The sequence below is a fragment of the Dromiciops gliroides genome, chromosome 1 (assembly GCF_019393635.1).
Source record: "Dromiciops gliroides isolate mDroGli1 chromosome 1, mDroGli1.pri, whole genome shotgun sequence".
NCBI classification, from domain to species: Eukaryota; Metazoa; Chordata; class Mammalia; order Microbiotheria; family Microbiotheriidae; genus Dromiciops; species Dromiciops gliroides.
Window position 1 is genome coordinate 320935106 of NC_057861.1, and position 17625 is coordinate 320952730.

Here is a 17625-nt window from a genome sequence, read left to right on the forward strand (position 1 = left end):
CCTAATCTTATCCCTCTTCACCCCCTACTTTGTATCATGCTTCTTTTTTTTTTTAATTTTGTTTTAATTTATTTTTGTGGAGCAATGAGGGTTAAGTGATTTGTCCAGGGTCACACAACTAGTAAGTGTCAAGTGTCTGAAGCTGGATTTGAACTCAGGTCCCCCTGAATCCAAGCCCAGCGCTCTATCATGCACTGCGCCACCTAGTTGCTCCCTGGTATCATGCTTCTTTAGTAGAATGTAAGCCCCTTAGGGCAGGCACTTTTTCCTTGTGCCTTTGTTTTCCTATTACCTAGCATGTGCCTTATACATGCTAAGTGTGCTTGGGACATAAGTATTCATTAAATTAAATTGATGGTGTGTGAGGCAGTCCCTGCACAACTGCAGTGTGATGAGGGAGAAGGAATTCCAAGCCATGACAACTGTCAAGGGAAGAAGGAAGGGGATTTTCTGTTACCACTGGGCAACTGGGTTGGTTGAACTATTCCTATGTAACTACAAATAACAGAAGAACATAAGTAAGTAGTACATTAGTTGAGTATTTCTTGGTATAGGCAAAGGAAATTCAAGATCCTACCTTACTAATAATGAGTTTCATGGGGGGAAAGCCTGGCCTTAGTGTGAATAGACTGTTTTGAATGTAATCTCTGATATTAGGGATGGTGCTCAGTCTGAATGCTGCAATATCACAGTGCTCATTCATACTAAAACTGAATTTTAGATGGGAAAATTCCAAACATTCAGTCAATAAATTATTGAGTGTCCTCTATAGGGCTAGCCTTGTGCTAAACACAGCTGTCAGGGTCAAGCCTAATGCCCTGCTGTCATCCTCACAGTTCTCTCTTCTCACAGGAGATACATTGGAAAATAATGTCCTGGAGATTTGGCTGGAGGTCAGATCTATTCAGGTCCTTAAGGACCTGGTATTGCCTACCTTTTTAGATTGAAAATACTCCTGGGTTTGGAGGCAGCTGGTTGGCACAGTGGATAAAGCACTGGCCCTGGATTCAGGAGGACCTGAGTTCAAATCTGGCCTTAGACACTTGACACTTACTAGCTGTGTGATCCTGGGCAAGTCACTTAACCCTGATTGCCCTACAAAGAAAAAAAAAAAGAAAGAAAGAAAATATTCCTGGGTTGAATAGCTTCTTCTTGTAGCTGAGCTGCAGTATTTAGGTTGGAACAGATTACCTCTTCCCTGGCTGCATCTACCTGGAAATCTCAGAACCACCTGTTAGAAGGTCGTCCTTCCCACGTGGTCTAGGTTGGCATAAGCCAGCCTCCTGGGAGAGATCCCAGGTGTTGCTTTCAGTCTTAACCTGGTCTCTGCCTGTCATTGTGATCTCAGCTTCCCACTTTTGACTCATCTAACCACTCCAGCCTTGCCTGTACTTCCCGTCAGCTGGTTTTGCTTCCCACCTGTGCCCTCCTCCCTTCATGCTCACTTTGTGCACACTGGCCAGGAACCCCGACTCCTTTTGTTGCTTATTGGCTCACCCTCACCCAACCCTCTACTTATGTCCGTTGGCATTGCTCTGCAGTTCTGTCTAGCCCTATTCTAAACAGTCACCTATAATGTCAGTGGGACAGTCCCAATTTGGGGTAATGTCTCAGTTTGGTACTGTTCTCCCTAATAAACTCATTTCTCAAACGGTTCTCAATTTTGGGGAACAGTTCTGGGTGCTTTACCAGTCTTGTGTGTACAGAAGAACAGATAAGGGCTTCTTTGAGACCTGAAGCCATACCCCTCTACAATGAAATATTCCTATCCCTCATGGGGAGTGTCTACTCTGTGGGTTCACGGACATAATTTACTTCAGTGTTTCTACTGCCTCCTTTTATGGAGATCAGTCAGTCAACAATTATTCAGTCAGTTAATAGTCAACAAGCATTTATTAATCACTTACTGTATGTTACTCACTGTGTTAAGTGCTGAGAATACATGGAAAGGAAAAAAACAAACCAATAAATCCAAACATGGTCCCTGCCTTCAAGGGGGTCACATTCTAATTGGGGAGATGATATGCAAACAATTGTGTATGTATAAGAAATATGCAAATTGCAGCTTATCCTAGAAGGAAAGCACTGGGGGTAGGGGTGGTGATGGGATGTCATGGGGGTACTGGGAAAGGGCTCTGGCAGAAGGTCGGATTTAAGTGGTCTTGAAGGAAATCGGGGAAGCCAGCTGGGAGGTGTAGTTAAGGAGAGAGAGCATTCCAGGCACAAGGAACAGCCAGGGTAAAGGCACAAAATTCAGAGATAGAGAATCATGTGTGGTTAACAGCAAAAAGCCAGTGTCACTGGATATTAGAATCCATTGAAGAGAGCAAAGCTAAGGAAGCCTGGACAAATAAAGAGACTAGATTGTGAAAGACTTTAAAAGCCAAGCAGAGGGGCAGCTAGATGGTGCAGTGGATAGAGCACCGGCCCTGGAGTCAGGAGTACCTGAGTTCAAATCCAGCCTCAGACACTTAACACTTACTAGCTGTGTGACCCTGGGCAAGTCACTTAACCCCAATTGCCTCACTAAAAAAAAAAAAAAAAAGCCAAGCAGAGGATTTTCTATTTGATCATGGAGTTAATGGGGAGTTTATTGAGTAAGGGGTTGATATGGTTAGACCTGTGCACTTTGGCAGCTGAGTGGAAGATGGACTGGAGTAGGGAGAGATGAGAATGGGTTCAACATCTAGTCTATTTTGGGGGTGTCACACTTTGAATACACTGTTTCATTATGGCCATAGAAAGCTATGTAAGTCTTTCCTTCCTTCCCTCTGTTGTAGGGAAAATAGGGTAGGAGGTTTGGGGTCCTTAGAAATTCCTCTTTAAAGAATTACACTCTCTTGCACACAAATCTAATTGAATAAGATAGTAGTTTATTTAGGGGCTGGGGAAGGGAAACCAAGAGAGAAATCCTTGGACTTCTCATGGGGAGAAGGCATGGCACAGAGCATGGCTCTGAGATACCAATCTCCTTGAGCAGGAGACAGGCAGGTACTTTTATAGAGGTCTGATGGTGGTCCAATGAGATGATTGTCTGACTGCAGAAAGTTCCCCTATTGAGAGAGGACCATCCCCCACTGGGGGTGGCTGGGAGAATTGGGTGAGGGGTGGCTGTGGATCTCTCAAGCCATCTCTCTCCTACTCCCCCACAAAGGCAGTAGTTACACCCAATCTTATCTCCCCAGGGGAGGGGGAGACTAGAATGAAGGGTGATGGTCCCAGAGCTAGCCTGGTCCTGATCTGGTTCCACTTATCTCTTTAGGTGTGTCTTTCCTTTGGTTTAGTTTCTCAAGGAGAAGGTTCTTTGATGTACCCCAGAAAACTTCTGGGGTGCTAGGCCCTATAACCCTTCCTTCTTGGAGCTTTTCAGTTAACCAGCTACCTCCTGTACTCCTATACTTTGATAGAGCCATGATCTCAGCTATATGGGCATTATATGGGCATTTCTTCTTTTGGTGCAAGTCTCAACACCTGCATGCTGTATTATCTTGTTTGATTTTCATCTATCACCTCTAATAACAAGAACTGTTATTTATATAGCATTTTAAGGTTTGTAAATTACTTTACCTATACTATCTCATTTTATCCTTATAATTACCCTATGAGGCAAGTGCTTGGTACTACCCCCATTTTACAGATGAGGAAACTGAAGCTGAGGGAGGTTAAGGGACTTATCCAGGGTCACTCAGCTAGTAAATGTCTGAGGTAGAATTTGAACTCAGGTCTTCCTAAGTCTAAGTCCAGAACTCTATATATGATACCATTCAACTGCCCATAAATCTTTCTTCCAAACACGATTTGCCAATGTGCTAGAAGCCTTCTACCCAAGTTGTTGTCTTATTTCTTCTCAATATATTGTGGATGTTAGTGCAGCCCTCTGGCTCTTCATTTGTTAACTCACTCACTTAGAGCACTGGCCCACCTTGGGAGGCAGCATAGTTCAGTGTAAAAAATTCTATAATTGGAGTCAGAAGACCAGGGTTTGAATTCTTGCTGTGCCACTTTGGAGTTAGGCCCTGGAGTTAGGAGAACCTGACTCAAATCTGGCCTCTGATACTTACTCCCTGTGTGACCTTGGGCAAGTCATTGAACTTCTCTGGGCCTCATATGTAAATAAGGGAGTTGAACCAGATGACCCCTAAGATTCCTTTGAACTCCAAATATATGTTTCTGTCCTGTTTTGTGGTCATACATATGTAGAAGTCTTTTAATTCATATCTTGCATGTAAATTATTATTAACATGCTGCCAATGGATTGATGTCCACCATGCATCTTTTTATTGGTGTTTGGGTTACTCATATTTCTGATCCCATGGAGGTCATGCTTTTCCACAATTTCCAACCATACAGCATCAGTTCCTTGAATACAGTCTCTGCTTTTGCACTGGCTTTTCTCCATGCCTTGACATCCTTCAAGTAGCACCTTCTCCAAGAAGCCTTTTACAATCTCCTCAGATACATTACTGCTCCCCCCTCTCAGATACTTTCCATCTATTCTTGTATATATCTTTGGGGGGGGCAATTGGAGTTAAGTGACTTGCTCAGGGTCACACAACTAGTGAGTATCTGAGGTTGGATTTGAACTCAGGCCCTTCTGGCTTGGGGGCTGATGCTCTATCCACTGTCCCTTATACTAGTATAAAGTTTGTAAGTACTGTGAGAACCAGGTGAGCTTTCTGAGGTCGAATTGGTATCCTGGAAGTTGCCTCACAATTCATGGACCTCCTTTCAGTCATGTCAATGAAGGGACTTGAATGCTACCAGCCGATTGGAGCTGTGTGTGGGGACCACCCCTCTTCCAGTGCCACAGGGAGCTTCTAGTCAAACTGAATGAGGCTCTTTCTCTTTGATAGCATGACCTGCTGGGTGGAGGCTCCTCTCCTCTCCTCTCCTCTCCTCTCCTCTCCTCTCCTCTCCTCTCCTCTCCTCTCCTCTCCTCTCCTCTCCTCTCCTCTCCTCTCCTCTCCTCTCCTCTCCTCTCCTCTCCTCTCCTCTCCTCTCCTCTCCTCTCCTCTCCTCTCCTCTCCTCTCCTCTCCTCTCCTCTCCTCTCCTCTCCTCTCCTCTCCTCTCCTCTCCTCTCCACTCCACTCCACTCCTCTCCACTCCTCTCTCCACTCCTCTCCTCTCCACTCCTCTCCACTCCTCTCCTCTGCCTAGCTCATGTGCCTAGATGGTCTGGGTGCCCACTGTCCAGAATTCCTGTTAGAGTCAGAGCAGAAGATAAGGCTAGAAGGGCACATAGGTGCCAAGGGGAGTTCCAGGATGCTTGAGAGCATTATAATCTCTGACATCTCAAGACCTGAGTTCAAATCTTGCCTCAGATACTTATTAACTGTGTTACTCTGGGCAAGACCTTTAACTTCTTTCAACCTCTGTCGCTCCATCTGTAAAATGGAAATAATAGCACCTACCTCACTGGGTTGTCACAAAGATCAAGATTACTCACAGAAAGTTCTTTGCAAAGCTTAAAGCATTATATGTGTTAGCTGTTATTATTCTTAGTTGCATCTCCTGCAGAATTTTGTTATTTTCATGCATATATTTAGGATGCTTTGTTTGAGGAAAATGTTTGAAACTAGATTTTCTTTCAGTAAAATGCTTGCAAAAGTCCTGCAGACAATAGACCCAACACAATCTTATGTTCATTGCACCTTTTTTGCAACTGGAAGGATGCTGTCTGTTACAGAATTTGCCAAGGTCCTTCCTGTTTCCCTTGACTGCTTTCATCAAGGATACCCTCATTGCTTCTGTAGATTTCTTAGAGGTAAGTTGACATTTTTGTACTGTTAAGAGACTGCTTTTAAAATATGTTGATGGGGCAGCTAGGTGGTGCAGTGGATAGAGCAGCGGCCCTGGATTCAGGAGGACCTGAGTTCAAATCTGGCCTCAGACACTTAGCACTTACTAGTTATGTGACCCTGGGCAAGTCACTTAACCCCAATTGTCTCACCAATAAAAAAAAAAATGTGTTGATATCTGTTGGTTTTGATAGGCTCTGTTTGGACAGGACTAATCTGACTACTTACACTGTCTCATGTACCACCCATTTATCATCTATGTGTAATTTGTGCAAACAGCATTTTGACCAAATTGCAAAGTTAGTTGAGCCTGTCATTGGTTTGGGGATTCCTGCCCTCCCCACAGAAATGATAACTGACTGGGAAAATAGACTATTTGCCTCGGTATCTTGTAGACAGACTGAGATGTCTCAGGCTGAAGACTTTTATCACAGCTACCAGCAACTTACCTGCTAACCTTGGGTGATCTCTCTCTCTCTTTTTAAGTAATAAACATTTTTATTTATAGTTTTGAGTTCCAATTTTTATCCCTCTTTCCCTCCCTCCCCATGCCCCTCCCTGGGGTAAATCTCTTATGCCCAGTAAAAAGAGGAGAGTAAAATACTTAACAATTCAAGTGTTATTTAAATGCTCAACATAAGGAGGAAAATGTTTTCTCCTTTTAAGCCAACCCCATTATAACTCTTGGGTGTAAAATCCTTAATTGTTTCACATTTCAGGACTTGGGGGCAGCTGAATGAGTAAGAGCAGCCTAGTGGTTGTACTTGGGCATCTACCTGTCCCCAAAGAGTGCAGAAATAATAGAGTATGGTGTCCCCCTGGCTTTTAGGTTTAATTACTTGTTCAAAGGTTTCAGGAGGAAGTTTTCCTAGAAATATTCTAGAAGGGATATTTCTGGGGGTTTGCTCAAGTAGTCATAAGATGCTGGGTTTAGAGCTGAAAGGAACCTCAGGGAGTATCTAGTGGAATGCCCTCATTGTACAGATAAGGAAACTGAGTTTGCCTAAGGTCATGCAGGAGATTGAAACCAGGTTGTTAGACACCAGAGCCAGCACTCTCTTCACTGTCCTATGAAGTAATCAATTAATAAATGCTTGTCGATGGATGGATGCATACAGCCAGCTGTATCTTATCTGGAAGAGAAGTAGGACATCATTTCTCTTTGGACAGATGCAAGTAATCAGGGATCTGGGCACGCAAGGAGATGGGGATGATTAAAATTGAGCTTACTAAGGAAAGGAAATAGCAGATGTGCGGAGGTTTGCCTATTTTCCCAAATGAAATTTGCATTCAGTTACTCCATATCAAATTTAGAAAAGCAAGAACACATCCTCAGCATTAATGAAACAATTCATTTTATTTATTCTGTAAAGCCTGCTAAGTGCCCAGTGAATACATTAAAAAAAAAAAAGCCGTAACATAGAATGATGATTCCAGCAGAAATGAACGACACTGCATCCTGTGGTGTTTTTCTCTTGGCAGGCTTCTGATCACCAGTGGGAGGGTCTTTTCCGCCTTTGCCCCTTGCTTCATTCTTTAAACTGACTGAAGTGGAAGGCATGGGAGAGCCAGCTGGGGCCGTCACACTGGGGAAACAGCACAGGCGCAGATTGTATTCCTACCCATGTGTGCTGGGTGATATACAAAGGAGGTGAGGAGGAAATTGAAGCCATTAGCTTTACGAAAGGAATTTGGGTGATTTATGAGCCACTTGCCTAACAGGAAGTACATTACCTATGTGTCAGGGGCTGGCACTAGACCTGGGATTGTTCCTTGGACTCCCCACCCTGTGAGATGAACAGGGGAGGGAGGGAGCTGTTTGTTGGAAGTGAGTCCCTAATCCAAGGGTTTGAGAAGGCTGAGGACCTTTCAACTCCAAGTTGTTGTGGTTGTTCAGTTGTGTCTGACTCTGTGCGACCCCATGGTCTTTGTCCATGGGCCTTTCTTGGCCAAGTTACTGGAGTAGTTTGCCATTTCCTTCTCCAGTGTGTTCCCATTTTACAGCTGAGGAACTGAGGTTAAAAAAAAAAGTTTAAGTGACTTGTCCAAGGTCACACAACTAGAGTTGTCTGAAGTTGGATTTGAACTCGGGTCTTCCTGATTCCAGGTCCACTGCAACACTTTCCTGCCCAGGTTACAGGTTCTTTTTTTTTTTTTTTTTTTTTTTGGTGAGGCAGTTGGGGTTAAGTGACTTGCCCAGGGTCACACAGCTAGTAAGTGTTAACCGTCTGAGGCTGGATTTGAATTCAGATCCTCCTGAATCCAGGGCTGGTGCTCTATCCACTGTGCCACCTAGCTGCCCCCAGGTTACAGATTCTTTAATAAAGTGCCTTCAATTGAAAGAGAATACTAGTCTTTTCCATAAGAATATTCTTTTTCGTCCAAGACTTAACTTCTAAGTTTTCAGCCAACCAAACAGCCCATTGTCAAGTGTCCTCAATCTAAGCTCTATTCCGTCTCTGAGACTTAACAGCTGTGAAGAGAGCCTGAAGCAGGTGGACTTTAAATGAGGGGAAGGGTGGGGTAAGATAGGAGAGGGAGAGAGAACACGGGTCTGTTGGAAAATCCACCTCCTTGTTGCCTGGGTTTCTAAGACAGATAAATCAGGGAAAGGCTCTTCCTACATTCCCAAAGTCCTTGGTTCCTTCATGAATCTGCAATATGGTTCAGTTAGCAGAAAATGCAATCCCATGGTACTGCTTCGAGGACCTAAGCGGAGGTGCAGATAACGGACTTAATCAGTGTTCCAGCCTCAAGTTCCAGGAACGGCTATGGCTCAAAGAGCTTCTGCCATTGGACAGGTATTATTTTTATTGCCTTCATATTAAAGATCTTCTTTATCTCCAGCGTGGCTCAAAGCCCTCACACTGTAGACAAGACTGCTAGTTTGGCATGATAAAAAAGCTTAGAATCAGAACATCTTAGAACTTGGGAAGGACCTGAGACATCATCTGGGCTGGCCATTATTCCATGAAGATTAAGAACCTGAAGCTCAGAGAGCTTGTGATTGGCCCACGGTGCCACAGTATGGTTGTGGCAGAGCTGGGACTAGAACCCACGTCTCCTGATTTCCAACCTAGTGCCACACTACTTCCCTAAATCAGACAGACTAGACTCTTGGTAATCTGATGACCAATTGCTAATGTTGATTTTAATTCTTTGATTTTTGAAACTGGCTTATTTCCTCCTTGGTGTCCTTATACTGAAGGGTACACGTTGAATATTAAAACTATTAGTGTGGATGTGGAGTGATAAGGGAATTTCTCAAACTGAACTAACTCTTCAAAGTCTAGTATGTGGCATACAGAAGGTCAAACTAACACTACTATAAGGATTATACATCACATAGTTTAAATTACTTGTTTCCCAGACAGTGATTAATAATTAAGGATAACTGTGATGGATTGCCTGATGCAAAGGATCATAGAATGCCCAGGAGTGGGGTAGAGTGGATTTTCAATAGGAAAAAGGTCTGGCTCTAGAGAACAAGGGGTTTGACATGGTTGTGTTGTGGCAGGTTAGGAAACTACATAGGCCTGATATTTGGTCATGATGGAGGCCCTCCGGTTCCTTTCCTGAGACAAATAGTAGAGCCGGTTGGCTTCTGGGTAAGTGACTTTGTTGAGAGGTAACTTGTAGATGGCCGAGTTGTTGGTCGTCAGTAACAGGAAGGTGAGTGCCGAGAGACAGAAGGGCCAGGTACATGAGGGCAATCCAAACTGGAAGGAGACATGGGGAAAAAATAAAAAAGATGAGATTATTTTCATCGACCTTCATGTTTCAGTTGAATAAACATAGACTAATAGTGAAGATACTTGGATAAAATAAGACATGACTCCCACTTTCAAGGACCTTACAGTAGGAGGAGTGAGGCATGTGCATAAGTGGCTCTGTGTTAATATTAATATTAGTAAATGTTAATTGGTGAAGAAGGGGCATGGAGTAGTGGACAGAGGCCGTGCCTCAGTCAGCAAGATCTGGGTTTGAGTTCTGCTTCTGCAAAACCTATTTCTGTATTAGCCATGTTGTAAAAGAAAACACAAACTAAAACAATAAAGATAAAGAAATTGTTAAAAAAAAAGTATGCTTCAATCTGCATTCAGAGTTCATCAGTTCTCTCTCTTGAGGGGGATAACAGGTTTTTTTGTTTTGTTTTGTTTTGGTTTTTTGCTGGGCAATGAGGGTTAAGTGACTTGCCCAGGGTCACACAGCTAGTAAATGTCAAGTGTCCGAGGCCAGATTTGAACTCAGGTCCTCCTGAATCCAGGGCCAGTGCTTTATCCACTGTGCCACCTAGCTGCCCCCTGGATAACAGTTTTTAATCATGGTTCTTTTGAAATTGTCTTGGATCATTATCTTGATCAGAGCAGCTAAGTCTTTTACAATCTATCATCCTTACAACATTTCTGTTACTGTATACAAAGTTCTACTGGTTCTGCTCGCTTCACTCTGCATTAGTTCATATAGGTCCTTCCAGGTTTTTCTGAAACCATCCCCCTCATCATTTATTTTATTTTATTTTTGTGTGTGAGGCAATTGGGGTTAAGTGACTTGCCCAGGGTCACACAGCTAGTAAGTGTTAAGTGTCTGAGGTCAGATTTGAACTCTGGTCCTCCTGAATCCAGGGCCAGTGCTTTATCCACTGCACCACCTAGCTGCCACCAGCTAATGTGTTTTATGTAATCCATTCAGTAGTATTCTCTACAAAGCACCACTAAGATTTGGGGAAGATACTGAAATTAGGTAAAATGTGACCCCTGTCTTAAGGAAGTTTACAGCCAATAAGGGGATGTAATGAATAGACAAATTATCTAATTTATAAGCACATAAGGTGGGGCAGGTAGGTGATGAAGTAGATAAAGCACTGGCCTTGGATTCAGGACCTGAGTTCAAATCCAATCTCAGGCACTTGACACTTACTAGCTGTGTGACCCTGGGCAAGTCACTTAACTTTCATTGGGGGGGGGGCATAATAAATAAGTACAGAAGAGTTGCAGGATGCTAGGTGATGTCTGATAGGAAAAGAACATTACCAACTGGCTGGGAAGGAAAGTCAAAGGTCACATGTCATGGAGGAGGTGGCATTTGAGTGGATGCATATATATTTGTTACAAGGAAAGGTTTCTACTTGGGGGATGGGAGAGAATCTAAGAGATGCTTGTTCCTCAAAATTACAAACTTCACAAGGCCCTTAGATCACAAACCCCCATTACAGAAACTAAAGAAACAACGGCAAATGAATTCAGGTGTGCCCTACTTTAAACCCCAAATATTCAAGTCTTTATTAAAGGAAAAGACAAATTAGGGGGTAATTGAATTAAAAGAATGAAGAGTGATGGATCGCTCTGCAAAAGAGTTTCCTACTGGATTGCTTTTAAACAGGTTGCTCTGCTGTGTTTAAAATGGAATCTGACCAGCCAAAAATTCAATTAGATGATGTCTAGGCCCTTGTCAACTGTGTGCAGGGCACACCCATATACCTGTGCTGGAGATGTTTGTGGGAGCAAGGACAGGTGGTGGAAGATAAATGTGGTGAAGAAAGTGGTGCAGGGGATGGGGCATAGAGGAGAGGGTTTTAAAGGTCAAGACGGCTGTAGATGAGAGGCTGGTTTGAGGTAGGACATTCCAGGTGACTTTGCTGATCTCAGATCAACTTACCACAGATAACATGTTGGTGAGGGCGGCTCCCAGGTAGGCTGCAAACAGTGCTAAGAAAAGATAAGAATGGGAAAGTGATGAGTAAATGTTTCATTGGCTTTTGGATAGGGCCTCCCGGCAGCTGCAAACACATCAGCTCTCATTGGACCTGGGCTGACAGAGTTTAGAGAGAGAATGGCCCTCGCCTGTCTTCTGGCCAAATTTTACATTTGAAAAAACTGAGACTCCCAGAGGCCTGGGGCCTAGAGGCACGAAATGACTTGCCCTACATCACACAACTAAGATATAAAGCTGAGATTCAAAACTAGCTTTCCTGATCTGGAATTCAGTTCTTTTTTCTTTGTATTTGCTTTCTGTTGTCAGACCAAAAAAAGAAAAAAAAAGAAAGGGGAAGAAAAAGGATTTTCTTTTTATTGCTTGGCACCTCTGAAAAGCATTATCTTTCACAGAAAAAGGTAAATCCAATTAGAGGTCATATGTACTTTTTAAAAAATAGATTTTTTTTAAAAAATTTTGTGGGACAATAAGGGTTAAGTGCCTTGCCCAGAGTCACGCAGCTAGTGTCAAGTATCTGAGGCCATATTTGAACTCGGGTCCTTTTGAATCCAGGGCAGGTGCTTTATCCACTGTGACACCTAGCTGCCCCTAGAAGTCATACATACTTTTTTTTTTTTTTTTTGCTGGGCAATGAAGGTTAAGTAACTTGCCCAGGGTCACACAGCTAGTAAGTGTCAAGTGTCTGAGGCTGGATTTGAACTCTGGTACTCCTGAATCCAGGGCCAGTGCTTTATCCACTGCTCCACCTAGCTGCCCCTAGAAGTCATACATACTTTTAAAAAAGGTCCCAAATCCAGCAGTGAGAGTTCCTTCAGGCCCTACCATCTTGTATTCCAGTAGCAAGCACTTTCAACAGTTTAGACTGTAAATGAAAATTTTAGCATATGGCAAGGGTAAGTAGATCCTGGGGCTCTTAGCTGGAATCCTTTATTAGGTGCCATTAATAAACTATATATTTATTAACGTATCAATAAATAAGATATAATACATTAATATAGTATACACATTAATATAATATGTAGTACATATTTACTAATATATATACAAATGCATGTATAACATATAAAGGTATATAAAATTTGTACATATATATGAATGTGTACATATATTATCTATATCATCTATATCCATATCCCCCAGAGAGGAACAGTAGCAGTAGTGAAAGCAGAGAATACTGAACTATTTCTCTCCACAATCTAAGTCTGTCTGTAGCCTTTCTCTCTCTCTCTTTCTCTCTCCCCTACTGATAAGTCAGGGTTATGCCAAGGATAGAACTAGTACAGCCTCAGGAAATAAGCTAAAAGCACAATATAAATGACAGATGGCTTCTGATCAGAGGTGTGCTGGTAAACATTTAACAACCAGCTTTATGGAAAAATGTATATTGGACACACGTTTAACTTGAATTACTAACATTTTCTCTATTACTCGAAAGTCTTGAAAATCAACAAAATAATAAGTTAAGCGCTGATTTACAGTGTTTCCTGATTTCCAAGGTATAAATGTTTACACTGAAAATTTAATAATCAGCTCTTTGGAGCCTGTTCAGGCTGGCTCCAAAACACCCCTGTTTCCAGTGCAGAAGAGTGGAGAGGGGGTGGGAAGGAGGTTGGGAGCCATTAAAATGAAAGAATAAGATGATCTCTCTAGAGAGCTAGAAGGGACCTCAGGGAATATCTAGTCCATCCACCTCATTTAAAAATTTTTTTTTTTTTTTGTGAGGCCACCTCATTTTATAGTAGAAGAAACTGAGGATCTGGGAGGACTAGCTCAAGATACTAAAAGCAAATAAGCATAAGGGGTAGAATTTAAACCTAGCTCTTCTGACTTCAGAGTCAATATTCTTCCCACTGTGCCATGCTTGGACATTTATTCATTCTAATTACTCGATTGAAATTTATCAAAGGTATTGCAAGTTAAGGACTGGGATCCCAATGCTAAGAGCAGGGATACAAAAATTAGTCTCAGTAATCCCTGGAGTAAGAGTCTGGAAGTTGACAGAGTTCTGGCTTCTGAGTTAGGAAGCCTGCCCTGACACATCCTAGAGGAAAAAATGGGGGTGAATTACTTAACCCCATTTGCTTGGAGATTAGGAGTTTCTCCCTTGGGCTTCTCTAAACCAATGAAGTCACAAGTTTGAACGCTCCCTAAATTCTAAATAAATACAAATTTTTAAAGCTACCAGATAAACAGAGCTCAGGCCTATCTGTGCAGAATTGCTGTGCAGAATGTCCCAGGATAGTATTGGAGGTTCTGATAGACAAAGGGGACATCTTCCTGGATCAGGGTTTGATTCTGACTTGCTTTTTGCTCTCTCTATGTGCAGTCTGGAACCATGGGATGCTTAACTTCTCCACAGAATGAATGAGTCATCTTCGGCAGCAGGGGTGCCTCTTAAGGGTTCAGAGGTATTCCTCTGGGTGGGGTGGGATAGAATCAGAGCATCTAGTGGAGCTCTCGCTATACCAATGCCTTACTGATTTAGCAAAACCTCATGTAAAGAGGCTAGGGAGCTATGGCTATAACCCCTGTTCTGTTATTTCCTAGTTGATCTCATGTCTGTTCAGTGTCTATGTTTCCACTCGACCCAAAACTTGCAGGGGCTCCTTGGATGATAACTGCACTTCAGCATCCGTTAAATAGCCCATCAGGCCACATTCCTCCTTTAATTTCTGTGTGTATAGCAAACTGCTGCTTTCTGCTTCCAAACTGAGTAACCACATCTTTTGGGTTGTTAACTTCCAGTGTACTATCTTTCTTCCCCTTTTTAAAAAAAAATTGTAGTCAGGAAATTTATGAGTCACATAATGTCCCTTTAATTTAAAGGTTAGAAATCTTTTGAATACTGTACAGGTAAGCTTTAGGATATTTAAATATGGCATTTCCACATGTGAATATGGGACAGGCATGTTAAAAGGTTTTTTTAAATTACTAGCCAACAAGTTAATTGATTATAGGTCTGTTTCAAGACATTGCTCTGGCTTACTTAAACAATTCATTGAGAAAGGGAAATTCCTAGTCAAAGCTTTCATGTCATACTAGATGTTAGATATTTTTCTTTTATTTCTTTTTTATTTTTTAAAGCAATCAGGGATAAATGACTTTGCCCAGGGTCACACAAATAGTAAGTATCTGAGGTCAAATTTGAACTCAGGTCCTCCTGATTCCAGAGTCCGTGCTCTATCCACCACACCACCTAGCTGCCCCAACTTTAGATGGTTCTTTAGACTTATATGGTTCTAAGAACCAGCAAATCATAGAACGTTAAGGTTGGAAGTGAGCTTAGAAGCTCAGACGTTTATTTCATTGATGAGGAAATTAAGACCCCTAGAGGGAAGGTAAATACTGTATACTGGGTATTGGTAGTTAGGACCAGAACCTAGATAAATATAGCAAAGTAGCTTTGGATTTGGGTTCTGAGAACCCAAATTTAAATCCTGGCTCTGTCACTTATCTGTATGATGTTGGATAAATTATTTCTATTCTCTGAGCTTCATTGTCATTGCCTATAAAGTGAAGGTGTTGGACTAAATGACTTTCAGGATCCTTTTTACTTCCAGGGAGCCCATGATCTTCTAATATCCAGTCCCAAATCCTTTCTATTCTATGTTGCCAAACATTTTCCCTCATTCTAACTGAGGAGACAAGAATGCTGAGGGAGAAGAGTCACAACTCCAAGATCAAAATGTGGTTTAGCATCTCTTGCTCAGCCTGGGGTAGAGGTATTTGGTCCTAACAAGTCAGGGCTGATAATAAAGAATTTTTTGTCTTTGTAGCTTCCTAGTTCATAAAGGAAAACTTCTTGGTTTTGAAGAAGTGTGGCTTGAATTAGGATGCTTTCTGGGATGATGTGACTCATAGCTTCCTTTGAAGTCAGTGGGAACTTCAGGCTTCATGTGGTTTAGGGGAAGTGAAGGGAATAGGAAGAAGTGATGAATGAATGAATAAATACTTATTGACTTGTATGGTTAGAGAGGACTGGCTGAATTGGAGAAGGGAAAATCAACCTGTTGCTATTTTATGCCCTGAAGGCTCAGTGTATTCTGACCTGTTGGAGAAAAAAAAAATTCTATCACATGGAGCCTTCTTAGACTCTGTTTGGAAGGTTTTGGTGACTAGAAATATCAGAAAACCCTTCCTAACCATCAGAGCTATTCAACAATGGTATGGCTGCCTTGGGAGGCAATGTCGCAATGACTCTTCAGGCAGGGACTGGGTGGCAGACTAATTCCCCAGATTTTTAACTATGAGGTGCCTTACCTTCTGTATCTATGAAATGAGAATCGAACTAGATCAAGGGTTCTCAGCCTGTTTTGTGGGTTCCCTTTGGCAGTTTAGGGAAGCCTAAGCCCTCTTTATCAGAATCATGGATTAAGAAAAGAAGATATTGATAACAATTTATTTTAAACAACTTAAAAATAAAATAGTTGAAAGAAGTGCTTGATTTCAGCTAGAAGTTAGTGAAAATAAAGATGCAATTTTTTCACATTCAAATTCTGAAGACCCCAGGTTAACTCTTTGGACTGGATGATTGCTGAGACCTAGAAAGGCCGGGTGATTGACCCAAGATCACAGAGGTAAGAACAGGGCCAGGACTCAAGTCCAGGTCACCTGACTCCAGACCTAGTGTTTTTTATGCTGTTACCATAATGTCTGGCAGCCAGTCATGTAACCATTGGGCAAAGAAACCAGAAAGAAAAGGAGGGAAACCCCCAAACCAAAAGAAAGAGCATTTTATATTTGAATCAGGTTTTACAGTTTATAAAAATAAAATAAACCACCTCCCTCCTCCAATGCCCCTACTCTTTCTCACGTGAATTCTTTAATTTGGTCCTTACAACAGCCCTGCAAGGTAGCAGGCTAGCACAGGTCATTCCCATGGTAGAGGAATTACTTGGATTTGCTGAGAGCATTTCTTGAAGTGACAGAGTCCTTGAATTCAGATGTGACTCAAAACTGTGTGCCTTCCTCACTCATTGTATCCTACTGCCAAGTCAGCTATTGGTGGCTCAGTGGATCCACCTATGCTAGGTCTAGTCAAGAAGACCTGAGTTCAAATCTGGTCTCAGAAACTTACTAGTTGTATGATACTAGGAAAGTCACTCTTTTTTTTTTTTGTCTTAGTTTCTTCAACTGTGAAGTGGGGATCATAATAGCACCTACTTTCTAGGTTTATTGTGAGGATCAAAAGAAATAATATTTGTAAAGTACTTGTAATGCACAGCAGATTATCTAACAGAAGCTTGTTTCCTTCCCTCCTTGTCTCTCTCTCAGAGAAAGAGCTAATTGTTTTTTTTGCATGTGGTCGAATTCCTACTTTTTGGTGAGAATATAAAAACCACCAAATCACCAACTACTATTTTTTTCCCTTCTAAAATGTTACTGGACTGCTGGGTAAACAAAGCCCATTGTTCCTGGAGTGAGGGCTTTGAATCTATGGCAGGAGTAGGCCCACTACTTGTTTATATACAGGTGTAACAGGTGTCACAGTAGATAGAGCACTGGGTCTGGAGTCAAAAAGACTCATCTTTCTGAATTCAAATTCAGCCTCAGACATATACTAACTATGTGACTTTGGGCAAGTCACTTCACTCTCTTTGCCTCAGTTTCCTCATCTGTAAAATGAGCTGGAGAAGGAAATGGCAAACCACTCCAGTATCTCTGCCAAGAGAACCCCAAATGGGGTCATAAAGAGTCAGAAACAACTGAAACAATTGAACAACAAACAAACAAATGAAATTAATACAATTTTGCACCTCATTTTGCAAACTGAATCACATTTTCCATGTGCTGGAGGAGTTTGCTCTTTATTTTTTTGCAGGGCAATGGGGGTTAAGTGACTTGCCCAGGGTCATACAGCTAGTAAAGTGTCAAGTGTCTGAGGCCGGACTTGAACTCGGGTCCTCCTGAATCCAGGTCCAGTGCTCTATCCACTGTACCACTTAGCTGCCCTGAATTTGCTCTTTAAAGCAACACTATCAGGAATTCTTTTGGAAAGTGAAGATTCCCTTTGTAAAGCAAACAATTTTTCCCTGAAATAACTTTTGTGTAAATTAGGAATGTCATTTCTCAGGTTTGTTTAAATAACCATGTTTACATAGCACTTTGAGG

At 42.0% G+C, this 17625-nt stretch overlaps 1 protein-coding gene across 2 annotated transcripts in view; it reads right to left on the reverse strand.

Moving 5' to 3' along the window:
* Positions 1 to 9317: 9317 nt before the first annotated feature.
* The window catches only part of SLC14A2 (solute carrier family 14 member 2), a 77052-nt gene continuing 68744 nt past the window's right edge, over positions 9318 to 17625 (reverse strand). For both annotated transcript variants that reach the window (XM_043975848.1, XM_043975849.1), the window contains 2 exons: positions 11458 to 11507; positions 9318 to 9518 (listed from right to left, as the gene is read on the reverse strand). In XM_043975848.1, coding sequence (XP_043831783.1) covers positions 9318 to 9518; positions 11458 to 11507 — 251 coding nt within the window. The remainder of the gene's footprint in view (positions 9519 to 11457; positions 11508 to 17625) is intronic.